Below are 26653 nucleotides of genomic sequence, written 5' to 3' on the forward strand. Positions count from 1 at the left end.
AGTGTCAAGCTATACTGGAAATGAATAGCCTGACTTGCTTAAGAGAGGTCCAACAATTAAATGGCCGACTAGCAGCCCTCTCCAGGTTCTTGGCAGGATCAGCACTCAAATCCCTTCCACTATTTTCTTTATTAAAAAAGGGATGCCAGTTCGAATGGACTCCAGAATGCGAAGGAGCGTTCCAGGAGTTCAAAAGGTTCTTGAGCCAACCACCAATCTTGACCCGACCTCTAAGCGGGGAAGATCTCGTCCTATACCTGTCAGTAGCAGATAAAGCTGTCGCATCAGCCTTGATAAGGGAGGACGAGGTCGGACAGCATTCAGTTTACTTCATCAGCAAAGTTCTACAGGGCTCTGAACTAAGGTACCACAAACTAGAGAAATTTGCCTACTCCTTAGTAATAGCCTCACGAAGGCTACGACCTTATTTCCAAGCACATACCATAAGAGTCCGAACGAACCAACCCATGAAGCAAATCCTCCAGAAGACGGATGTTGTAGGGAGAATAGTTCAATGGGCAATAGAGCTCTCCAAGTTCGACTTAAAGTATGAAACTCGGACAACAATTAAGGCCCAATGCCTCACCGACTTCATAGCGGAATACGCGGGAGATCAAGAGGAAAAACCAACTGCATGAAAACTTTACATAGATGGATCCTCAAACAAGACAGGAAGCGGTGCAGGCATAATACTGGCCGACGAAAGGGGAACCCAAATAGAGGTATCCCTCAAATTTGAATTCCCAGCTTCAAATAATCAAGCAGAGTATGAAGCCCTGATTGCAGGGTTGAAACTGGCAGAAGAGGTCGGTGCAACGAAAGTGATGATATACAGCGACTCTCAAGTGGTGACCTCCCAGATAAATGGAGTGTATCAGGCTAAAGACCCAAACATGAGAAGGTACTTGGAAAAAACTCTGGAACACTTAGGGCACTTCGCAGAAACCGAAGTTAAGCATATAACTCGGGATCTCAATAGCAGAGCAGATGCCCTCTCCAAGTTAGCAAGCACCAAATCAGGAGGGAATAACAGAAGCCTGATCCAGGAAACTCTCCAAGAACCCTCTGTAGTAAAAGAAGAGGACAAACGAGATGTCCTAGAGGTAACTGGGCTAAACCTCGGATGGATGAATTCCTTGGTCGAATACCTAAAATTCGACATCCTCCCCAAAGAGGAAAAAGAGATTAAGAAAATCCGGAGGGAAGCACAACATTACACTCTGGTGAAAAATATCCTTTATAAAAGAGGAATTTCAACACCATTGTTGAAGTGCGTACCGACCTCAAGGACCACTGAAGTACTAGAGGTTCATAATGGGATCTGCGGAAACCATCTCGGAGCCAGGTCACTAGCCAGGAAAGTAATCCGAGCTGGATTCTACTGGCCGACCTTGCAGAAAGATGTCACAGAATTTGTAAAAAAGTGCCAACCATGCCAAATGCATGCAAATTTCCACGTGGCTCCCCCCGAGGAGCTAATCAGTATAACTTCTCCATGGTCCTTTGCAAAATGGGGGATGGATCTGTTAGGTCCTTTTCCCCAGACCCCAGGACAAGTCAAATACTTGATTGTGGGAATAGACTACTTCACAAAGTGGATAGAAGCAGAACCATTAGCCACCATCACAGCCCAGAGAAGTCGGAGGTTCCTCTACAAAAATATCATCACAAGTTATGGGATGCCATATTCCATTACCACAGATAATGGAACCCAGTTCACTGACTCTACCTTCAGAAGCTTGGTGGCCAGTATGAAGATCAAACACCAGTTCACCTCGGTGGAACATCCACAAGCAAATGGACAAGTCGAGGCAGCCAACAAAGTCATACTGGCAGGACTAAAGAAAAGACTACAAGATGCAAAAGGAGCCTGGGCTGAGGAGCTCCCACAAGTGTTATGGGCCTACCAGACGACGCCACAATCTGCCACTGGAGAAACGCCCTTCCGACTCGTCTACGGCGTAGAAGCCAAGATACCAGTAGAAATCAGCGAACAAAGTCCAAGGGTGATTCTCCATGATGAGATCGGAAACATACAGGGGCACAAAGAGGAGCTCGAACTGCTCCCCGAAGTCCGAGAGCAAGCCCAGATAAGAGAAGCAGCGTTGAAACAAAGGATGACTACCAGGTACAACAAAAAAGTCATTCGAAGAAGTTTCACCCCAAACGACTTGGTATTGATCAGAAACGACATTGGAGTCAACAAATTGGGAGAAGGAAAACTCGCTGCTAATTGGAAGGGACCATACAAAATTAGTGAGGTCTTAGGAAAAGGTTATTATAAGGTGACTGACCTAAACGGCACCGAGTTACCAAGGTCGTGGCATGCTTGCAACATGAAAAGGTACTATAGTTAAAAGCGAACTCTACTCCCTGATGTACTCTTTTCCCTACTTCACGATTTTTTCCCAAAAAATAAAGGGTTTTTTCTGAAGAAGGGTTTTTAACGAGGCATCATAGTAGAGCCTAAGGGGAATAAGTTGCTAAAAGCCCTTAGTAGCAGTAAAAGTACCTTTCCAAATAAATAAAGATCTTTTTCAAATATCTCTTATAAAAATTCCTTCTCGTTTATTTTCTTTCTACGAAACGCGCCGACTTAAGCTCGACAAAGTGTGAAAATTCCATGAACCGACCTAGATGGTCGTCAGGATAAAACGACGAGGTACAAGTCGGTGTAAAGAGGTTATAAAAGTTGATCATAAGAAACTCGGAAACACTCCGACTCATAAGTCGAAATGAAAACCCGAGTAGAGAAGCTCGAAAACACTTCGACCCATAAATCGAAATGAAAAATTGAGTAGAAGAAAAACGCATCACAAAAATAACCTAAGTCATAAAAACTCAATAAACTGCAAAGTTGAGTATAAGGAATAGTGAAAAAGAGATCGAAAAACCTATTAAAAAAGTCAAAAGACTGTCCTAAGTCCTCAAAACGAAAAAAGCTCAGAAGGACAGACAGGCCAAAGGAAAAGGTTTTTCAATAAAAGGTTGAAGAAATTTTCTAAGTATCAAAAACAGAAAAGCATGCACACGAAAGATAACTTAAACCCTTATCTAAAAAAGGGTATTTCTAAAATATTTTTGTTTACGGCCTTAAAAGGCCAAATAAAATGTCAACTACTACCACCAACATAAAAAAGAGAGAGTTTAAAAAGAGGGGACCCACAGGCCGGGCCCCCATATAGCCAACAAATTTTTAAGCATCACCACCGGGAGTAGTCGGATCACCACTAGAATCAGGAAGATTGGCCGCAACGCCACCAGGACCAGGGAGAGGAGTTCCCACAGGAGTTGGAAGAGAAGTCTCGGGAGCCTTGGAAGAACTCGGAGCGTCGTCTGGTCGGGGAGGAGACTCTATGATTCTCTGACCCCGAGTCTTCAACTCGGACTCAGACACAGGTCGGGGAGGAGACACAATGGTCCCATCAATGACAATCTTGTCAGGGTCCAAAGGAGAGAGATCCAGATCGGGAGCAAGGACTCTAACCTGCTCCTTAAAAATCCTCCAAGCCTCCTCGGCTCCCTCAGCAATAGAGTCCTCAAACTCGACGTAAGCAGTCCGAGAAATCAACAAGTCCTTCCTCACCTCCACGAGGTCCTTGAACAAGCTCGAATAACTCTCCTGCGCCTTCTTCCTCAAGCCATCCTCCATATTGCATTGGGCTTGTAACTTGCTCCCCTTCTCCCGGAGGCCATCCCTCTCCTCCTTCAATTTAGCGACCTCCTCCTTCAACTCCTTCTCATGTTTCTGATACATGAGAAGCCTTTCCTCCAACTCTTCAACCCTCGAAGTTGAACCCAGAGAGCTAAGAGGAGTCTTCTCAAAAATATCAAGAAACTTAGTGCACACCGCCGCCGCCCTGATATTTTTCTGAGCCAGAATAGTGAGGTTATTCCAGACATAAACATCATCCATACCTATACGGATATGAGGATAGATGTGTTTCCGGATAAATGAAGGAGCATCCACCTTATCCTCACCTTCAAAAGAAGAGCTAGACTCTAAAGTCTTGCGCTTCTTCTTGTCTGGCTCAGGAAAAGATCGAGGGGAAGGGGGCGGCTGAGAAGAGGCCGAGGAGGAAACAACAATAGGACGAGAAGAGGTCCCCAAATTTTGGGAAGAAGGGGAGGAAGAGGAAGAGGAGAGCTAGTTACCCTGGCGCTGCAAAAATGGGATATGCATCTGAAATAGGTGCTCGAATTAATATATATATTATGAGCGATACGGAAATGGATCGAGTAATCTCTTCCTTTATCCAAGAAATGGCATTTCTAGTTTGCATGGTCCAATCATTGATCCTGAAAATTCAATTTCTACAATAAATTTTGGTAGGTCACTGGCATAGTTAGTTCCCTATCCATGATTCGGCTATTTACTGAAAAACTATTCCTGGAATATGGGAAGAATGGCCCTGGCATGGGACCTTGCTTTGGCCTCCTGGCCCCTCTGGTAGGATTCACTGGAATTCTTCTTCGCCATCTCTATAAAAAGCAATTAGTAGCTAAAAAAGTTAGACAAGTCGGAAAAACAAGATACAAGTCGAAAATAAAGCAGAAAAGACAAAGGCTACCTAATTGTGTCTGGACAAAGGTCGGCGACCCCTGGAGAAATTTTTTGGTATCCAGATATGGGGCCCTCCCCCACACTTTTCGGAGGAACCCCACAATGGTTGCCTCCACCTCATCCAAGTCATCCAAACCATATTTCTCACAGGGGGAGGCCTCCAACCAGTACAGAGGAAAGCAAGGAACAGAATTTTCATCCAGGAAAAAGGGGTGGTGATCCTTTACACCTTGAACTTTGAAAAAATAATTTTTGAAATCATGGAAGGATTCATCAAAAAGGGTGAAAACTCTCCGACCTTGTATGGCTCGAAAAGACACTCATTGCTGCTTGTTATTTAGCCCACTAAAGGGTTTGGTCATGTGAAAAAGATAGAAGAAAATCCTCAAGGAGGCCGGAAAATCTAAGGCGTGGCTGATAAACTGGTAAATTTTCAGAAAACCCCAAGAATTGGGGTGAAGTTGGGTAGGAGCAACTCAGCAGTGACGTAAAACAGCTATTTCAAAATCAGAAAATGGAAGAAAAACACCCAAACGGGTAATCATTCTTTCATACATGTAGAAAAAATGAGGGACCTCCTCAGTATCCCTCCCAAAACAAACCCGGTCTTCGAGACCCGGGACCACCAATTCATACTTTGGCTCGTCCTCCTCAGAAGTACAAATATGGTGATGAGTGCGAAGTTTGGTGATAAACTCGGCATCAACCAAGGGTTCCTCCCCCAAGACCGTAACATCAACCCACTGAGTAAGAACTTCTACAGAAGACATTTTTCTTAAGGTACGATGAAAACCTACAAAGGAAAAAGAAAAAAGAATAAAAAACGAGAGTTCCTAAGGGGGCATGGAATCTACCAGAATCCTACGGCGTCATCTTCTCCCTCTCCAAAGAAAATAAAAGGCATGCAAACATAAGCACTTAATAAAAGGGAAGAAAGAACCAACCTTTACCTGAAAAGGGGTAGAGGAAGATGAAAGCCTTCAACGAAAGTGTTCCACGAACAGATGAAAGGAAAAATTTGAAAAATCAAAGAAACGAAACAACGAAAGAAGGGGGAAGCACTTATAAGCACGTTAGGGGCATAATGGTAAAAATGGAAGCGATCATTAATGAATGCACCGTTACCAAGGTAATTAATACCTATGCATACCCCTAACGGACGTGACGTTTGATTAGACGTAACTGTGAAAATCAAAAGTCACGAAAATTCACGTCGGTTGCAAACAATCATGTCGGTTCCCTCACAAGTCGGTTATGACCTCGAGTAGAATACTCGAACCCAAATCTTAAAAGAAATTGGGCTCGAGTAGGGGCACTGTTCATACCCTGGCCCAACGATAAGGCCCAGGTCCCAACAAAAGGCCCAACCCAAAAGGGTTGAGCTTCGCCTTGTATCGACCTCCTTCCTACGAAGTCGGTTCTTACCACGACTAACCCTAAAACTGCCCCTAAAATCTCTCTACCCACTTCCAGGAGCCATATCTCAACCTCCCTAAGATAAAGTGACGGTTAATTACCTCAAAAGGCGGAACTACTTCAGCGGTGGTTATGGGTTCACCACTATAAATACACTGGCACCTTTCAGGTATCTCAAAAGCCCAATACTCTCTAAACCTGTTTTACCCCTTTGCTGACTTTGGCATCAGAGTGTCTTTGCAGGTACCACCTCCTATTCTCCCTTATACAAGTCGGACGGGGTCTCGGAGAACAAACCCACTTGGACGTTTCATCGTTCAGACGATTGGGCCAGCCAAACTTGTCCAACCCATTAATCTCTGGTTACCCATCGTAACAATTTAAAAAAAAAAGACTAAATTCTTTTCGTAAATAAACAAATATATCTTTAAGTGGCTATTTCTTCATTTATGTTTTTCTTATAAGTTAATTTTTTCTCTAATTTACTATCATCAGATTTTATTGATACACCCTTCATCACTATAGCAAAGAAATTTGTGGCTGCAGGCCACCAATTCCCTATACTAGTTCATACTCAAATATGTTATTAATAAGAAGAGCCTCAAGAATTTAATGGCTCTTCTTCACGTAAGTAAACTTTATCTTACTGACCAGATATCAATTATGAGAGTTCTAAAAATTCTACATTATTAAATAAGAACACACATACGCACGTAATTGTTATCAGTTTAGTTATAGCTTCTATAATTCCTAGTTTTCAATAATGTCAAAATTATTATCATTATTATGCTTGAACCATGGATGATTAAGGAACACATTCTACTCAATTCCAGACAGAAACTTATCCACACCCCACAGCAATTAGTAAAGAGGAGGAGGAGGAGGGGGGTGATAAATTAGTAAGGTACCAGAGATGCATACAATGTGTGATCTTTGTAAATAGTTTAATAGTGATACATAGTTTTCCCAGAAAAAAATGGAATGAATGTTCAAAGTATTACAATAAATTACAAAAAAATGATATCCTTAAACAATTGATCTCTAATTTGATTTCTTCTTTGTGGACTATGAACTGCACATAATTTAGACATGGTAAACAGATTACAAAATGTTACAAACAAAAGAATTGCAAGCAAATCAAAACATTCCAACCAGACCTGTTTTCATGTTCTAGCAGTTGATTCCACACTGCTGAACATCAGGACCGGTGACTTTGGTAGTGAACGGGTCGATTCGGACCCATAACAGAGAGAAAATGGAAGCAAGCAGAATGGACCAGACCACAACGATGGTCGGCGTTCTGTTCTGCCGTCCCATGAGACCCTTGAGGAAGGGGTAGAGATGGATGATCACCCAAAATGCAAAGAAAAGCTTACCAAAGAGGGGACCCCATGACTGGTACCCACTGTTAATGGCATAGGAGATACCTGCAACAACCCCTACCAAGTTTATGATGAGAAGAGTCGTCGGCGGAATGAGAAGGGTTGTCCATTTGAACATGTAGAGTTCTGCAAAGTCCCCATCTTCATCTGATGCCTTTGATGTAACAGTGAAGTTGGTGTCAATTCCGGCAAGCACCTTGAGTAAACCTTGGAACACAGCAAAAAGATGGGCTGAAACACCACCAATAACCCAAAACTGTTCATTTCTCCACCACTCATCAATTCCGACACCGCTCCACCTCATCTCAAGGATACCGGTGGCAAAGATGGAAAGAAAGAGAGAGATAAACCATATACTTGCGATGTTACTAATCTGCAAGCAAAAAATGTATGTTAAAATACCATGGCATAAGATAACATCTCAAGGAGTTGCATGTTTTTCTCAAGAGAATCAAGAGTGGGTTTGGTTTGCGTTTTCATTTCCTGTTTTAATTTTCAATATTTTCTGTTTTCTAGATTTTGGGAAGAAAAAAGAGAAAATAGTAAAAATAATAAAATTCTATTTTCTATTTTCATCTGCTTTTTATTTTTTGTTCACAAAATTCTGAAAACAGGAAATGCAAAATCAAAACACGAACCAAACGAACTCTTAGTTTTTCAAATAATGTAAACTGCATAAAATTACGAACCTGTGGAATAATGAATTTGTTAGTGAGGAGACAGACAGCAGGCAAGGTACAATACATGAGAAGGGGAATGGAAGTGATTGGATAGATTGTGGTGTTAATATATGCAAACCTCTCCAGCCACTTTAGTCTTCCACTATAACCATACCAGATGGGACAGTGTCGGCTTAGAAGAATTTCCACCGAACCTAAAGCCCATCGAAGCACTTGGTTCAGACGATCTGAAAGATTGATAGGAGCAGAACCTTTAAATGCTGCGAGCTTGGGCATGCAATATATGGACCGCCAACCACGGGCGTGCATCTTAAATCCAGTAAGAATATCTTCTGTGACAGAACCATAGATCCATCCTATCTGTAGAACAGAAGAAAAATAGTTAGTAACTTTAAAGATAATATTCTGTTTTAATTCTAATAAGACATGTTCATTAAAATAGGGGCATCCATATTCAATTCAGTAATTCAGGTTAAGAATCAGAAAACACAGTTCTGCCAAATTAGTTTTAGATCAGCCTTTTTTATTTATTATCTGTAGTCATGAAACCACAAAAACTGTGAAGGCCACACATACCTCACATCTATACAGTGGCATGGAGATAATTTAAATAAATAAAACAAAATAAAATAAAAAAATGGATGACTGGGTACAAAGGAAAAGTTCCCATTGCTAAACACAGATTAGATGAGATGTTTACTACCCAATCATTTTAAGTGCTTCCACAACGCAGACTTATAACCATGATACATGAACCTGTCCCTCATCTTTTTCATTCAATAAATCAATAAGGAAAAAGAAAAACAAAAAGAAAAGTAGGAAAAATTGCCTCAAGCAAAATCTATAGAGTTGAATAAAATATTGGCACATTTGTAAATGATAGCATCATGCTCATTCATGTTTTGGAATCCCACTCTTAACTGCCTTTCTTTCTCAAGAAAGCCTTGTTTAATTTCAAGCATAACTCAAATCCTAAAGTATGATCAGATGGCTTCACATAACATATCAATAACACTAAAGGAGAATCTGGCCTATATATCTAGATCAATTCAGAGTCTTGTCTCTCGCTGCCCAAACTCTTATAGATGGGATGCAACTGGGGGAACAAGAAACATGAAAGAGCAACATAAAGTAATCTCTTACCTCAGTTCCCCATTCTGTCTTATCCTCATAACCACAACTGATGACATGAATAGCCTCCTTAAGAAGAGTTTCTGGAGTAGCAGACTGAGGAACACCACCATTTTCCATGAGTGTGGAGGCAACAAAAACAGCAGATTGACCAAACCTTTTCTCAAGGCTCATTTGCGACATGAGTAGTGATTTCTCATCGTCAAATCCAGCACCTGAATATAATATTGTATACAAAAAGGAAAGAGCTAAGTAATTAAAGCAACTCCAAACATATTGCTATGTGAAGTATGCAACAAAGATTTTGAAGGTAGGTAGCACAAAACAAATGAGCAGGTAAATACAATTTCTAAAATCGGCTCCGAATGGAATAAACATGACAAGGCAAAAGTCAAGAGAAATTCAACATGCATACCTTCAACCCCTTCTTCTATATCCTCTAGATTGTAGATGGGCACAGTTGGGTCAACATTCTTCTGCGATTTTTTCTTGTCTTTACCCTTCTTGCTAGATTTTGAGCTCTTATTTCTCTTTCCACCACAGAGTGAAGAGATCAACCCAGCTTTTTTGTGCTTGGGCTTTACAGGAGGTTCATAACCATATAAAGCCGTTCTGTTAAATACACATCCAGTGCCCACATAAACGGGCCCCTGAATTCCATCCAAACCTCTCAAATTTATCTGTTAAGAAAATGACAAGAAAGGGAACTAGTTATTGCAACAAAGTCAAATTCATGTATGCATAAAGTACAAGGGACAATTCATGATACAAGAATCAAAGGCAACATATGAATCTTGATGTTAAAAAATAGCAAACATCAAATTAATACGTTGTGTATGTACTTACATCAAAGAAAACAGTATTACGATTTGCGTAACGATCATTCCTATCAATACCGTCAAATCTCTGAGGAAACTGGACGTAGCAAACATTTTTCCCAAGATTGGGATCCATCATAAAACACATAGCTTCTCTCAAGGCCTTGCTGTTGTTTATGTAGTGATCACAATCAAGATTCAATAAGAAAGGTCCATTGGTAAGGACAGCTGATACTCGAACCTGAAATAGTTATATGATTGACACCAATGCCTTAAGTGCATGATTGAATATAAGTAATCAACTTCCAAATCTTTAATGTGAAACACCACTCACAAGTGCATTCATGGCACCGGCCTTCTTGTGATGTTGGAAACCAGGACGCTTTTCACGAGAAACATATACTAGACGTGGAAGTTCATTACCCTCAGTGTCAAGACCTCCACTTTGCCCCAAGAAAACCTATAGATAGTGAATGCAAACTGGTGAATGACACACTTAAAACTTCCTTACATTCATTACCAAATTCTAACAAAGGCATGGCGCTAGACTTGCCCACATATAATCAACTTCAGAAAGAAACATAAAAATATCACTCATGAAACTATTATCAACATTTACTCCATCTAGGTAGATAAAGTTTTTTCAAGATTATTTCAAAGATAATGTATAATGCACTACATGAGATCTCATGCAGCCAAATAAAAATTAAATATATAAATAAATAAAAAAATACAAGTAAATCACCTGTATCATTCCTGGATGGTCTCTGGTGTTGTTTCCAGGCCATGGGGTACCATCTTGCATCACCCATCCTTCTTCAGGAATTTTTTGTGCCTTCGCAACAAGTCCATTCACACGGATCTTAAATTCTTCATATTCTCTCTATGAAATAGACAAAGGAAACATATTAAAATTGGCTCTAAGAAACATGAGTAGTGTGTAGTTCACAAGCATTTGGACCTCAGGAAAGTTTCTTTGCTAGCCAATATCTTACCTTCATTGCTCTACGATCTTTGACAAATGATGGTTGAACCTTGTCTTTCAAGTAGTCAATCTTTTGTGCGAAGTACCACTCAGGTGCCCTGGGTTCAATGTTGTATTTCTTGCAGAAAGGAACCCATTTCCTTGCAAATTCAGATGTCTCAGCTAGAGCTTCAAATGTCAGCATAGCAGCACCATCATCAGAAACATAGCAGGAAACCTTATCAACTGGGTAGTCAACAGCAAGTATGGATAGTACAGTATTGGCAGTCACAAGTGGGGGCTCCTTTAATGGATCCACGGTACTGACAAAAATGTCAACAGCTGCAAGCTGTGATGGTTCTCCCTCGCGATCATATCTAAAAGTCACATGGATTGTGTCAAAAGAACATCGGAAAGTTAAGGAAAAACTATGAAATATGTCAAATACTTTCTTAGCACAGAAAGAAAAATTTTACCTTATTGCAAGCCTGTCAAGATATGTTTCACGGTTCACAGGTAGCCACTTAGGGAACTGATCCAATATCCAAGATATGGCAAACCAAATCTCACAAATAACAGATATTAACCACAATGCAAATGCATTGGGCACAGGATTTGTTATTCGGTAATGCAGAAAGATGCAGAGGATAACCAGCCGCAGAACAATGACCATACGGTATGGATTTATCCTAGAAGATGGAATAGAAACCTTCCTGGACAGAGGTTGTCGAGCTTCATCATTCCTGCATAAATGAAAACAAAATTTATCTAGTGCTATCCTAAACTGAAATCTGAAGACGAGACAAAGAATTGGGCTCATATGCTAGGCAAAGCATTCTTAAATTGCAGAGAAAAGGAATAGTAGCAAATACGGTATAAGTCACACATGCTTTTCAGAATAACCTTCTGATACCATCAGAACATGGACTAAGGTTACAACAGAAAGAGATATGAGCATATTCTTGTAATTAGATGGAAGTACTCACAACAACGAATCATCCAAAAGCACATCAGTACTAGCATCGATATCACCAGCTCCTCTTTCAGAAGTAGCCTGGCCTGTGCTCATTGGAGCAGGAACGGCATTCTTATCTTGTTTCATTTTCCATCCATCAACTCTTTCTTTCCATGCTACATTGCCCAATCCTGGATCCCCAACCCTAATATTTGCTACTCAAGGAATATAACCACACATTTCAAATCATTATTACATAGCCAAATGAAGAAATACAACAATCACAAAGAGAAGAAGGGGGAGACATACGAGATTGATTAAGCTCAGATGAATACTGAAGATTATGGACACGCTTCCCATGAGGGACGCCAGGAGATGCCATTGACAGCCTCTCAGGTGAAGCAGCAGATAACTCTCCAGATAACTGAAATTGAAAATATACACAAGAAGATTGAATTTTAAATTCTGTTTAGAAACATTGGCAAATAAAGTCGCAGGATGTTCAAAGAGAACATGAACATAGTTAAGGGTCAATGCAAGAAATGGAGAAAAATATTACACAGGAAGCAAGTTGAATAACCTGTCCACTTGTCAGCCGAGGAATATGATTGTGAGAAACTTCCTTATCATAATTCGGTGCAGCAACCTCCTCCATTCGCCCATATGTCATTTGCCAGCCCAGTGAGCGTTCTGAAATCTTTGGCTTTTCGTTCTGATTTTCTGAACTGTAATTGTAGTCACTGGCACCATCATCAGCACCACCATCCTCTTCCCCGTCTCCAAGAATTGCAGGACTGCCTGGAATCAATTAAATACAAAGTATAATTACTAAGAAGGTACTGCAGATCAATACAGCAGATACAAAATGATGAAAATACACCATACGTGAATAACATATGTCTTACAAGTATACCATTCTGGTGAGGAAAACAAAGGGATATTTCATTCAGGAGCATTTATGTTTGAACAAAATTATTGAGCAAAAATCATCTAACCGATTTGCAATTCACTTTGCACTAAATATATCATACAAGCATAGAATAAGTTAATCACAAAGAGAGTCTTATTGGTCAAGGTCCCCAGGATATGCAGTCTTACAGCAAGTCACTTAAGTAGTTGGGATACTCTCCCAATTCTAGATCAGGAGGTTGGAACGGGTCAACTACAGACGAGTTCTTCAAACTAACCATTTCACGTGGAAATAAAGCAGACTAGTAAGTAGTAATGTTAGAGACCTGACCTGACCTATAACTATCAACAGTCTCCTATGCTGATTACTAGTGTGAATTTGCAGGATCAAATAAAAGTTGAATCTACCACTATCAAAATTTTGCTTGGGTTTTGCCTTCAAAGCATTCATATGTACATAACTGATGTCGAAAATCACATATAACTACAAATTTTATCTTCATTACCTTTGTGCCTCTTGTAACGGGTTTTGCACTGAGGGCAAGACTGATTGCCATCCTTCCTTTCATACTCATAGCAAGGCCTGCAGACAGGGAAAGCACAAACATCGCACGCGATGAATGGCTCGCCATTTACAGTGCTCCCAACGTTATCACCACAGATCTGGCAGACTTGGCCACCCAATGCCTTCATTGTCTTTGCCTAAATAACACAAAATGGTATTGGAAAATGGTAGTCATGCATCAAGAACAAAATTCCAACCCAAACCAAAAAAGCCTTACGATATCCAAGTGAAATCAAACAGATAATTCATAGAACTCACCCCAGCTTCCCCTTCTAACGCCATCACAGGCTCCTACTTAGCTCTATCCAGATGCCAGTAAGAGATCTAATCGATGGCAGTACAATATCAGCAAAATACACACATCACTTGAAAGCTACCTTCACTTCAGAAGCAGCTCTTTTTGTTTTTTCTGTAGAAATTGAAGATTGGATCTATGTAAGAACTGGTTGCTAGATCCCAACAAGCATTTCCATATAAGCTCTAGATCTCTTAAAACTAAGGCAACTTGATGTTGAAATCAGGATCAGATTTTAAACTGTGGAATGTTCATAATATGTGACTACGGCAAAGATCCACTTTGACTCACCAAAGACAATTTCAAAAAACTTTTTTAATATATAAATTTCCCTCGATATTCTCGCAAGATCAATAGAAGACATTGAAGTAAAATTTAGTTACTTCAAAAGAAAACAATATTTGCATTTCTCAATGTCCACATCAACCAAACACAACCAAGGTTTTGCGCATTACATCAAACACTTACCAGGCGAAGAGAAAAGAGAAGTGAGATGGATCAGTGAGACTCGAAGAACACCGGATCAGAATTCTTGTTAAACGAAGAGAGAAAGAGACAATTCAGCAATTTCCACTGAGGAATGAGATGAATACAAGATTCAGAAACAGAAAGAGAATGAGACTTGGATCCAGTTGACACCGACAGAAAGAGAAGAACAACAGCTAATAGAAACGAGTCGGTCTCTCTCTCTCTCTCTCTCTAAAGCTTTAAGCTTTGGTTCTGTTAGTTCATTTGTATATATAGCTGTAATCATATAAAAATACACGAATGACTTCAACAAAACGAAAGGGACAATTTAACTACGTGATTATAACTTATAAGTTAGAACCATTTAGTTTTAGACCTTGATGCCGCCACCGACAGCTTTCTTTGAGAGGGTGTGTGTTGAAACCAAACGCAAAAATGTAACATACCCTCAATCATTTTCTTCACCAACCCAATATTTTGTTCTCCTAATCAAATTTTAATAAGAATTATTATTAGTATATTAGTTATATTTATACATAATTTATTAATTTATTAATAAATTCTAAATTTGATGACGATGGTAGCACTATAGCAAGTAGCAACATTAATAATTAATAAAAGAATAATAGCACATGAGAACGAACTGGTGAAATAAAAAAAGAACACAATAATTTAGCCGTGATAAACCTTACTCTTTTTATTTTGGTGACTAACCTTCTCTTCAATTTTCCCTTTTTTATTTTTTCTTTTTTTTTTATGTTTTCTGTTTATGGAAAACTTTGTGTATCCAGAGAGGGGTGGACTGATAAGCAGGCGACAGCTGGAGTTTGAGACAGCGTTGCCCGAGCTACAGTCTACTTTTAAGTTTGAATTATTTACTTACAAGAGACCAACCTTGATGAGATTCGAAAAAAGGAGGGGCACGTCAAGCAGCAAATCTCGGATGATCTTCTTCGCCAAAGAACTCTTCAAAACAAATCAAGGTAAAGAAAATTTTGAAAAAATGCAAAACGGTAAAAGAAATTGGATAAGCGCTTACAAGTAACTGCCTCCCTAAATCTCTTCTAATATTTTTGTTTTTCTAAAAGATAGATCTTAACAAACTTTCGAAATAAAAGAAACAGATATTTACTAATAAAGGTAGAACTAATACTACAAAAAATGATTAATAACTCTACTATAAATACACTGATACTTCTCAGGTATATACATATTCGAATCTACTAAAAATCTGTCTAAAACTTTTGCTAACTTAAGCATTAGAGTCTCTTGCAGAGGCACCTTGGTACAAGAACAAGTCAGACGCTGACCCACAAGAAGTCTGAACCTCACGGCCAGACCCAAATTAACGTTTCAGGTAACCTTCAGAAGACGTACCTTTACTTATAGAAATTAGAAATTAGAAATCATAAATTAATGGAAGACTTGTCTCAGTTTTCCGCAACCAAAACCTTTTGTATCCCTTGAATTGCAACTTTTCTGATGGGGAAAGAGTTGCTGAGGCAACTTTGGTATATTGCGGACCGACGGGCTAAAGTCACTATTTATATTTGAGCATAGCGCCCAATAAACCTAAGGTCCAAATAAAAATAGTATTTAAAGTACAAAAAGATAATATCTCGTTTTATTCTCATTGAATCCAAATCAAAAGTAATTATAACTTATTCAATTTAACATTTATAACAATAAATAAAATCACTATTATATAAGTTATTTAATTTGAAGTAGTATAATTTGTGATTATAATTAATATATGTCTTCTCCAAAAACAAATTAAGAAATTAAATAATTTCCTAACAAAAATAATTTTTAAAAATTACCAATTGAAAAAAATTTAAAAAATATAAATTATTGTTAACTAAAATATTAAAAAACATTAACCATTCTAAACTTTATAGATTGATTTTGTAGTAATCAAATTAAATATCAATCTAATAAAGAAGATTTAAATAGGATATATATATATATATATATATATATATATATATATATATATATATATATATATATATAATCAGAATATAGATAAATATAACAAATTAGAATGACCATAGAATCCAGCCGAAACCCAGGAGGCACACTAGTATGATATGTAATCATATTACAAATATACACAAAAGGGATAAGAAATCGAAAAGAAAAAATCAACATATTCGTGGCACGTGTTTTAAAGGCTAATTTGAGTCTTCACATATCGATTTTTAACTATCCTAAAGCTACATATTTTTAATTGAGTGTAAATCTTAAATCTACATTTCTTTCTAAATCTTGCTCGTGAGTCATCGACTTAAGCGTATGCCACAATCATTTTAATCAAGGGAATGGCCAAGTCAACGTAGTAAATCCACGTGGTTATCCCTACATTGTGCTCGTAGTCACATTTGTTTCATAAGATGAGAGATATGGCATGGACCTTCCGCTTCTTTGCAATCCAAAGAGAAGAGAAGATCGAAACGACTCATGACCAAGTGGTACCGGCCTGTCTGGCAACTCAGGAATGTCAATATCACCCTCCAACATCTTCATTGCCTCAGCAATGGTAGGCCTAAGCGCAACCATTGCATGACCACAAAGAATCCCAACAAGAACAAACCTTTCCATGATCTTCTCTGGCCCTTCTCCCCTTATTGACTCATCAAGAATCTCCTCCGTCTGACCTGATTTCGCAAGCGTCCACGCCCAATCCGTGATCAAGACCACGTTTGAATTCGAATTCGTCGTATCTAGTACCTTCCTCCCACTCATGATCTCTAAGATCACAATTCCAAAACTATACACATCACTCTTCTCTGTTAGTTGGCCGTATAGCGCGTACTCTGGCGCTAGATAACCGTATGTGCCAGCCACCCTTGTTGTGAGGTGAGACTGGCCTTCACTGCCCTGTTTTGCTAATCCGAAATCTGCCACTTTTGCTTTCATCTTGCTATCAAGAAGTATGTTGGTCGCTTTAATGTCGCGGTGATAAATAGGGGGTTTGATTTCGTAATGCAAATAAGCAAGCCCCTTAGCCACATCAAGAATTATGCTCTTCCTCTGTGGCCATGTTAGCCTATTAGCACCAGCAATGGACAATTGGTAACTGAGGCTGTCATTAGGCATATAATCATAAACCAGAAACCTCCTTTTACCTTTCAAGTTATCGCTCGTAACGCAACAACCCCGAAGGGCAAGAAGATTTCTATGCTTTATTTTGCTTATGATATCTACCTCATAGCAAAACTCCTCATCCCCTTTGCTTTCCAAGTTCAGAATATCTTTAACCGCAACCAAAGTGCCGTCTGAAAGAGTCCCCTTGTACACTACCCCATCACCACCTTGACCAATCATATTCCTCTGTGAAAACTTGTTCGTGGCTCGTTCAAGCTCTGAAATATGAAACCATTTCGCCCCCGCATTAGGCAAAACGCTGTTCCTAACGCTGTTTTCGATTGACCTGTGATAAAGGCTCTCCCTCCTCCTCCTATCCCACTTTCTAAACAAAACAATCAGAACCGAGGTGAGAATAACACCACCAAGAGCACCCAATATCCCAAAAACCAATTTCAAAACTTGTTCCTTATTCCACGACCCTTTCTTCGTGGACAGTGGCAAGCCCAGAATGCAAGAAGCCGTGCCCAAATTGCTTGGACCAAACTGGTTAACAACACCAGCAGCATACAAGATTGTGAAGTAGAAGCATTTGGTCGAATTTGGGTCCTTTTGGTTCAAGTCTGCAGTGACCTTGAATCCCGCGTCCGTGCAAATGCTGCACTGCGTTTGGCCATTCATGTCGCCACTGCAAGAAGTGTCCAGTGGGGAGATTAACCCCACCTTCTGCTTCCAATCTTGGATGTTCTCAATCCCGGCACAACTCGAAGAATTCGAGACGAAATCCGAGTTCTGGAAGCATGTGGACACCATAGATGTGTTCAGCGATAAGGGTGAAAGCTTGGATCTAAAACAGTGAGAGCACCCAAAAATATTAATAATTTTGTTATTAACATCAAACTCAACAAAATTATTATGACCGAGCTAATCATACATAAGTGTCTTTATAGATATATTTTCTGGATGTGTCTCTTTATATATGTGTTTAAAATATATTAATTATTAGACACATCTACGAATATACTTCCATGAAACACAAATATAAATAAAAGTTGGCAGAAGTTGGCAGATAATATGTTGGTACCTATATTTTTCTTTTCTAATATTGATAAAAAAATTCGTCCCTGACCTGAATTCGGATAAGCAAGATGCGGAAGTATTGTTATCCTGTAGTTGGAACTGTGAGGTTTGTTTGAGGTGCTGAGATAGTCCAATGCCGATAAGACTCAGAAGGGTTTGGCAGCAGTGTTGTGTGTCTATTGGGTCTCTGCATGTTGATGTGTCCCATGTTAAGGTGTCAACGTAGTTGAGATCAAAGGGGCACGATGCTGATTCAGTACCAGATACCAAAATGGTGAAGAGGAGGAGAAGGAGAAAGGGCGCTACTTGGGTATCCAGGGTATCCATTTTTGTAGGTTCGCTATGAACAAATACGGGTTTTTTGGGACTCTGTATTGGACCCTTATAAATTATAACAGCAGCCAAGTTTCCACTTCAAAGAGAGGTGTAGTTTTACTAGTCAACCATGGCGAGCTACTTGCTATGGTCAAATTTGCACGTTTTTGTTAGAGTATTATATTATACACTAGTGCACGACCCGTGCGTTGGCACAAAAATAATGAAAACGTTAAATATATCATATATGTTAATTAAAACGGAAAGATATAAAATTAGTATTCAATTAATTTAAATAATAAATAATTATCCCTTGAATTCCATTATTAAATACAAAAAGAATAAATTTTATAGTGATGTAAATTATCCCTTTGTTTTTAAAATTTTTAACAATGGAATGATCAATCTGTTCAAAAAGTAAAGTAATGCCAACATTAACAATTATTCCTTTATAGGAACTTACATCCTTTTCCATCTTGAAGAAGACCAACGTTAACAATTCCTTGATAGTAAAGTAATGCCAACTCAATAAGATATCTGTCATTGGAAAGTCGAGCTTAGCACCACAAACGAAAAATAAACAGAGAAACACACATAGCAAGCAATGAAAAACTTGACCAAATGTAAATATAAAGAGGCCAAACATGTGTCCCATGCTTCCTTATGTTGCCTATTTATTGAATGGTTAATTCATTCCTTATTTTACATACAAACTGGCAAGATCTTCCAATGGATTCTAGCCACAAAGATCAAATATTGTGACATCCATTGACTTCAAGATATATAAGTTCCTTGCATCCGGTAGCAATTGCTTCCAAACCCTTGCGACTTAGTATTAGATTCCTTAACTTCTTGCATCCGTTACCAATGGCAAACAAATTCCTGAAATTAACCATTATTCAAAGAAAGGAGATTACTAACTAAAGCAGGAAAATAATGATAGAATTCTTAGCAGAATTCAGAATTTAACAATTGGAGACATGAGGAAAAATTGTGCAATTGCATGCAACACTTAAGGGTCATGCAAATGGAGCTAAATAAACAATATAGTTAAGCTTATATAACTAAATGTGCTTGAACACTATCAAAGCAGTATCAACATTATAAATAACATGTTAAATCATATAATGATTGGTTGCATGATGATAGTTGAGAGACACAAAGCATCATATGGTACATGCAACATGGTTAATAATTTAATAAAAAATAGCAGCATTCATTTACATATATGGTGCATTCTTTCTAATTTACAATCTTCGGGATCTGATTATTCTTGCTTATAGTTTCATTCTTGACTATCTGGTTAAAAACAAAACCAGAAAACTTGTTGTCTCCACTTCCTTTATATTTTTCATTAGAGTAATAACTAAGAATGCAAGTCAAAACATAGGGTAGAAAAAGGTACATTCCAAAATTCTAAAGAGAAGTGGTATATTAGCAATACAAAATTTCTGGCAAAGAGCATACATCTTGTGATGATGAAGCAGTGACTACATATTGTTTTTTGTTTTCCTGCAACTCATCTCTTTACCTAAACATCCATACAATTAGTGAGGCTCTTTCCCAAATCAAAATCAAGTCGCACCAAAAAAATTATCATCAACTACAAACCCAATCAATTAGTGAGACTTTAAGTAATAAACCAAACTGAAAGTGTGACCCATAAACCTTACAATGACAAAAATAAAAAACCTATAAAATAGATAATAAATCATCAATAATTTACCTCATTAGCAAGCTTCAAATACAGTATACCCTTGTAAAAATTTCAGATTCATCTAATGCATTTGGTCTTCAATCCATATCCCTGGAATTTTAAACACATTATATGAAACTAAAAGAAATGAATCATAAGATAGTACTTACAATAATAATAATAATAATAATAATAATAATAATAATAATAATAATAATAATTTTATTTTATTTACCCACAAAAAAAGAAAGATTAAATAAAACTAAGTGCTAGCATCCATGTAAAAAGCAGCTTCAGGCGAGTAATTTTGTATCAACAATGAATGATTATCTTTGGCTCTTTTGGAGCATATAAGAAGAACAAAAGGAACTCCCATTTTGAAGCAGAAGCGAGGTGGGCATTGTGCATACAAAAGCAGTTATACACCAAAATGCATTACAAACCATAAAGCTATCACAAATCACTAACTGATGAGTGAGAAAGAGAGAGATAGAGAAAGTGACCTGAACAACGGAAAACTCCAAAATCCATTCACGCTTGAAAACGTAATGCAAACCAAAAGGTAGACCAATGAAGAAACCCTCAACTTTACCCTTCCAGTCACTCAAAACCCGTCACTGATTGCCCTAATGTAGTTGTGGATGCCGCAAAGAGCAAGAAAACTAACGAAACCCTGGCAGGGGCATTCCTTGCAAGGTCTAACTCGTGTGTAAAAACATGCTTGGGCAAGTATAGTTCCATATGTTTGACCCTAAAACTTGTTAATAGCCATGGATAATAACACACACCACAGAGGAAGAGCCCTTTCCTATGATTAAGATCATCTAACATTGCAACGACACTGTCACCAACTTCACATGCTACATAATACCACAAAAGTCATGTAAAATTATAAATATACATTAATAGAGTGGTAGTCAAAATAATAATGATAATAAGAGAAATACAATTATGGATGTTCAAAAGAGCATAGAATATTATATATCACCTAAGCAAGTCTTTTGAGAACTTCATAGCTCTAAATCATTAAGAAATATGAATAGCTATTTTTCTAGAAAACAGGATGCACAATGCACACAATGCAAAATGGTTGATCTCTAAACTCTCATTATGTAAAATAATAGGTTCACATAAATGGAAGAGTCTAGGAAAGAACTATCTTAATTCTATAGGAACAGAGGCTTTCAAAAGAAAAATTGAAAAAATAGTTTAAATGCATATATTTGCCAAACATAAAATTTTCAAGATAAAAGTCACCATCTCAACAAAAATTAGCTGAAAAAATATAGCATGTGTAGTTAGAGCGTGAATATACAATAATGAAAGATAAAGCAGCAAAAAAAAAAAGCTTCATGATTTTTTTACAAAAAAATAAATATTTACTCCAAAGTCCAAACCATAAATATTCAAACTTTGCACCAGCCAGATCCACCTCATCGAACTAAAACATAACCACTGAAAGAAGAATATCAAATACTAATGTTGCAAAGGAATTGATACATATCATTAATATAAAAGGAGACAAAGTGGATAAAAAAACGTATAGGGAGAGAGCTTAATTTTTCTGAATCCAAAATCATTAGGAATTGTGGTGCAGAATTCTCTATAGTAAACAAAGAACTCAATTAAGGAATGGCAATCCGATATTTTAAAGCAAAATTATATCCCTCAAATGAAAAAAATTAAGTCATAATATATAGGCAAATCAATACCCAACTCTTTGAAAAGCAAATAAGCAGGAGAAGGCACATGATTTCAACAAAAATGAAAAAGAAAAAAGAGCATAGAACACTAAGTACAACGGAAAAAAAAAAGTGCATAGAACATTAAGTACAACGAAATACTGAATCTTCTTACTCACGTAATTGCTCAGGGGCTCTCCTATCAAATTTATCAGTCACACAAGCAAGTTTTTTGAGAACTTCATAGTCCTAAATCATTTAAGAATATAAATAGTTATTTTTCTAGAAAACAGGATGCACAGTGCCAGCAATGCAAAATGGTTGATCTCTAAACTCTCATTATGTAAAATAATAGGTTCTCATAAATTAAAGAGTCTAAGAAAGAACTATCTTAATTCTATAGGAACAGAGGCTTTCGAAAGAAAAATTGTAAAAATGGTTTAAATGCATATATTTGCCAAATATATAATTTTTTTAAGATACAGAGACAAATTCACCATCTCAACAAACCATTATTCAAACTTTGCGCCAGCCAAATCTACCTCATCGAACTAAAACATAACCACTGAAAGAAGAATATCAAATCCACCTCTATCCAAGCAATTGATGGCAATGTTCTTACTATAGAAGCATTCAAATTGAAATAAAACTGGAAAAGGTAAAAGAGAACAAAATAAAACAGATCAAATTCAAAAAATAAATAAATAAATGTGAATTAAATGTATATTATAATAGCAGTCATCCACAAAACGGAAAGTTGAAAGTCCCATTGCTCTTTAGCAATTTGAAGAAAGAAACTGGTGGTTTATTCTTGGTAACTTAAGGTAAAGTTTCTTGATCATAGCTTGAACCCTGCTGAAATAACTAAATGACAAAAGAACAAACTAAAAAATACCAAAAAAGAACAAACCAACAAAAACCCCATAAATAAATGACAACTATCAGTAGATTAATTGGGAAAATAAATTACCACTTATTTGTGATTCCTTCTAATAGTTTTCTTAGTAGAATTCTTCATACCCATGGATCTTGTCTTCATATTGCATTATCGAGAAGCCTTTGCAGCTTTGCTGTCTGGTAACATAACCATTTTCATTGTTAGAAAGTTCTGGTTGTTAGAAATCAGATCCCAAATAATTTTAGTAAAATCAACATATATCAAAATGGAACCATCAAATAAACATTAAGCAAAAATATCTACCAAAATTCACTGAGAACCATGACCTCCACTATATTTGTGCTTGTACATAATGGGGTGAACCTGAAAAAAGAAAATAATGCAAATAAGAACATTTAAAAGAGAGAAACGGCAGAATCCAAACCCACCAATAATCTCTATTGCTAACACCATGACTCATACGACACTAAATGAGAAACCTCTTGTCTAGTAGATCCAATCAGTTCAAAGGATTCTAAATCCCAAATTTTAGTGTACTGTCTGCTGACCCGCAATACAATTTGTGATATTCAAAAGCTTAAGAATAAACATCGAGACTTTCAATCTTTAGGCATCATGTCACAATTAAGTTAACCAAAATTAGAGGGAAAAAATATATGTATAAATGCCAAGTCCACACAAATACATATTATGCTTAGTATGAAAAAGTTAATTTGCGAGTGGTCCATACATTTGCACTTTCTACGTTGGTGATATATGTTTGGGGGACTGCATTGAAATAAAAAAATAAATTGGCTTCTTATTTAATTAGATCCTTATATAGAGAAGAGAAATTTGCCATATCTAGTAAGATATTTAGATAGTACATGTACTAATTTGCCATATCTAATAAGATATTTAGATAGTACATGTACTAAGATTGACAATAGTAAAATAATAAAGTAGTGAATTGAAATTTACACCTTGAATTATGTACTTCTGCTGATAATGGATTTAGATACTGAAAGCACCCACCACTGTTAGTATAGAAAAAGTTTTCCTAAAAGAAAAAGAATTAACTAAAATAAGAAAACATACTAAGCTGAATTTAAGTCTTCAACTCTATTATCATTAATACTATATAAATTGATGTTCAATGCTTGGTTAACATATAAGTTGACTACATGTATAGGGTGCATCCCATATCTATCCTTAAACTCTAAGAAAACATAAAATTTGAATACAATCCTATGTAAATTTAGACTGTCATTTTTTAAAATAAATAGAATTTAATTAGATGGTAAATGAAGACTACCATCATGTTTATGCTTTGAAATCAGCGGACTCAAGTTGTTCCCCACTTCCCCCACCTTGTACACCAAACCAATTTATTTAAAAGAAAAATCACGATGGCTAAGATCACAATTTATTTCAATTGCAAGGAATATAACAAAGAGATCCTTCTTACATATTGGCATAATGCCATTGCTCACTCCCAAATACTGAACCAATCTCTGTATTTCTGCTGCATGATCTGCTGCTTCAATACCCGTTTTTATATCAGACTCGGAAACTATCTCAAGCAAAGGTGCCTTGCTCTACTTAGATCAACCATTCAACCTACCATGAAAACACCAGAAACTTCAACAATCTTTTATCATGGATAGAGCTGGTTGAGCAAATTATGTGTGATCTAACCATGAAATAACTAAAGGTAGTCGAGGGATTGTCCAAATATAGATGTGTTAAAAAAATATGTAAATGCACAACAAATAAAAACAACATATTAAGCACTAACGTTAGAAATAACTAATAACTAAAGTTTCAAAAAAGAAGAAAAAAGGATTACATGTAGATACCAAACTCCATGATCAAAGCTCAAAAGGAGATACCGAACCATGTTTCACAGACAGCTGATTTGATTTTGTTGTTTAATACTGCAGCTCCCGGTATTAGAGAGCGAGAGAAAGAGTGATGAGAAGAAACAATTGGAAAACATGATTTATGAGGATAATGAAAATGAACATATACAAATGATTTTTTTTCAAATTAATTTTCAATTCAAAATTTAAATTTTGAAATAATAAAATTTGTAGATTAAACAAATAATAATCATTTACATGATTTATCTAATTAATTAATTAAAACAAAAAAATAATAATAACCATGAACGCCGTTTAGATCTCATGGCTCTGTTCTGCTGTGCTTTCGGCTTTCATAGTCTCACTGCATGTGCTCTCTATGAACGCCACTTAGTACTTTCCAGCTATATGCTTTCTTCCGCCGCTTCCTCCTCCGTATCCATCACCACACATGGATAGTTACCACGAACTCCACCACACCCACTGCGACCACCACGTCATACCATCGTCCACCACCACAGCAATCGGCACCTCATCCACCGCCGCAACCCTACCACCACCGCTGGCGTTGCCTCCACTGCGATGATTCCCCTGAAGTTTGGAGCCATCAGGTACAATGACATCCTCTGCCTTGGTGAGTACATGAACTTTATAACCTCCATCTCCAACTTAGATTAGGAACAGGAAGAAGAAACGAACGGAAGAAGGGAAGAAAAAAAAGAGGAGGAACTGACGATGAAGGAGAAGAATCAAAGAAGAAGAGGAGGAAGAGAGAAAAATGAAACAGAGAATGGAGAACGTAGATGATGGAAAATTGGGAATGAATTCCTTTTTAATTGATTTTGAATTCGAAATTTGAAATTTCAGGGGAGTTTGTACATGTAAAGTAGGCACGATGTTCAGAAGAGTAGTGGAACGCGGATGATTTGATCATGGGGTATTATTGTAATAAAGATCATAGATAAAAAAATTTGAAAAAATCTAGAGGATGCCACATAGGAATTCCACTACTGAATAAACTTTCTTTTAAAGGATTGTTATAGGATAGGATTTATTTTTTGCAAGTTAAGTTGAAGTTAACTGTTACAGTTAGTATTTCTTTTCCTCTTTTGTTTGAAAGGATTACAGTGGCTCATTTTTTTTGATATGCGAAGTCTCTGTATCTTGTGCGTGGTTATAGAGAATAAAGGTGTTAGATATGGATATAAGACAACTTTTTTTAAAATATGAGGTGAAAAAATTGAATCATTTAATTTTTTTGTTAAAAAAATTACATCCATTAATCAGACAGTCCGATTTGTGTTCGAAGGAGAATTTGAATTTTGGCTAGCTAATCGGATTTTCCGATTTTCGTATAGATTTAATTTTGTTTATTTTGCGAAAATCAAATCGATAGGTCCGATTTGCTTATATATATATAAATAAGTGTGTATTCTTAAATTTCTTCTTCTTCTTCTATCTTTGTTATTTCGTATGAAGTAAAAAAATTTGATAGTGAAGTTCATATTCTTGTGAGTGAAAAAAATGGATGATAAAGTCCTACTAAAAGTATATTATTTCGGTCAGATTTTGTTACAAATATCTGAAGGAGTAAAATTTATTTGTGAAAATCTGTTAGATATTGTTATTCCATTCACAATCTCATTCGAATAACTAAAATGTGTGATTTGTGAGAAGATAGATTCTGAAATGTCAAGGAAAATATCATGTATTTTATACAGATATTCTATATCGGTATTTGGTGGATTCGTTCGATTTCAAACCAAATATATAACTGATGAAGCGAGCATGCAAGAGATGTTTTCAATGTACATTGAAAGTCGCGCTCCGATATCGTTCATTGAGTTGTATATTGAGTTCGAATAATCTGAAGCCGACCGAAATATTGAACGGGAAAATTACAACAA

At 37.1% G+C, this 26653-nt stretch overlaps 2 protein-coding genes and 2 long non-coding RNA genes across 5 annotated transcripts; 1 reads left to right on the forward strand and 3 right to left on the reverse strand.

The window, feature by feature from the left end:
• Positions 1-6894: 6894 nt before the first annotated feature.
• Positions 6895-14648, reverse strand: LOC112707497 (cellulose synthase A catalytic subunit 3 [UDP-forming]). Of its 2 annotated transcripts, none has more exons than XM_072201315.1 (15): positions 14524-14648; positions 13643-13793; positions 13326-13521; positions 12491-12708; positions 12220-12334; positions 11942-12125; positions 11432-11698; positions 10987-11332; positions 10737-10874; positions 10326-10451; positions 10020-10232; positions 9589-9853; positions 9186-9388; positions 8052-8402; positions 6895-7735 (listed from the first exon to the last, which is right to left on the reverse strand). In XM_072201315.1, exons 2-15 carry the CDS (start codon positions 13664-13666, stop codon positions 7151-7153), a joined length of 3231 nt encoding a protein of 1076 aa, XP_072057416.1. In that variant the 5' UTR covers positions 13667-13793; positions 14524-14648; the 3' UTR covers positions 6895-7150. The 2 variants fall into 2 exon arrangements, with proteins under 2 accessions (XP_072057416.1, XP_025615029.1); XM_025759244.3 differs by having other exon boundaries at positions 14148-14648.
• Positions 14649-14792: 144 nt separating this feature from the next.
• LOC140174858 (uncharacterized) lies at positions 14793-15749 on the forward strand. Its single transcript, XR_011864859.1, has 2 exons — positions 14793-15130; positions 15423-15749. It is a non-coding gene; the product is annotated as an uncharacterized lncRNA (long non-coding RNA).
• A 443-nt stretch (positions 15750-16192) lies between these two features.
• On the reverse strand, positions 16193-19166 carry LOC112707498 (probable receptor-like protein kinase At1g11050). Its single transcript, XM_025759247.3, has 3 exons — positions 19093-19166; positions 18364-18774; positions 16193-18081 (listed from the first exon to the last, which is right to left on the reverse strand). Exons 2-3 carry the CDS (start codon positions 18639-18641, stop codon positions 16506-16508), a joined length of 1854 nt encoding a protein of 617 aa, XP_025615032.1. The 5' UTR covers positions 18642-18774; positions 19093-19166; the 3' UTR covers positions 16193-16505.
• A 58-nt stretch (positions 19167-19224) lies between these two features.
• LOC112707499 (uncharacterized) lies at positions 19225-25680 on the reverse strand. Its single transcript, XR_011864860.1, has 9 exons — positions 25050-25680; positions 24353-24504; positions 23868-23944; positions 23209-23268; positions 22978-23081; positions 20829-21185; positions 20356-20436; positions 20097-20160; positions 19225-19511 (listed from the first exon to the last, which is right to left on the reverse strand). It is a non-coding gene; the product is annotated as an uncharacterized lncRNA (long non-coding RNA).
• Positions 25681-26653: the final 973 nt, after the last annotated feature.

This window comes from Arachis hypogaea, chromosome 8, assembly GCF_003086295.3.
Source record: "Arachis hypogaea cultivar Tifrunner chromosome 8, arahy.Tifrunner.gnm2.J5K5, whole genome shotgun sequence".
Classification (NCBI taxonomy): Eukaryota; Viridiplantae; Streptophyta; class Magnoliopsida; order Fabales; family Fabaceae; genus Arachis; species Arachis hypogaea.

What these genes read in the sequence shown, in the direction of transcription:
- LOC112707498 (XM_025759247.3), bottom strand. Translation starts at nt 18,641, where the DNA reads ATGGATACCCTGGATACCCAAGTAGCGCCCTTTCTCCTTCTCCTCCTC. An exon ending in TCTTGCTTATCCGAATTCAG is followed by an intron (nt 18,082 to 18,363) that starts GTCAGGGACGAA and finishes TCACTGTTTTAG; the next exon opens with ATCCAAGCTTTCACCCTTAT.
- LOC112707497 (XM_072201315.1), bottom strand. Translation starts at nt 13,666, where the DNA reads ATGGCGTTAGAAGGGGAAGCTGGG. An exon ending in CGTTAGAAGGGGAAGCTGGG is followed by an intron (nt 13,522 to 13,642) that starts GTGAGTTCTATG and finishes TGTGTTATTTAG; the next exon opens with GCAAAGACAATGAAGGCATT. An exon ending in GTAATACTGTTTTCTTTGAT is followed by an intron (nt 9,854 to 10,019) that starts GTAAGTACATAC and finishes TTTTCTTAACAG; the next exon opens with ATAAATTTGAGAGGTTTGGA.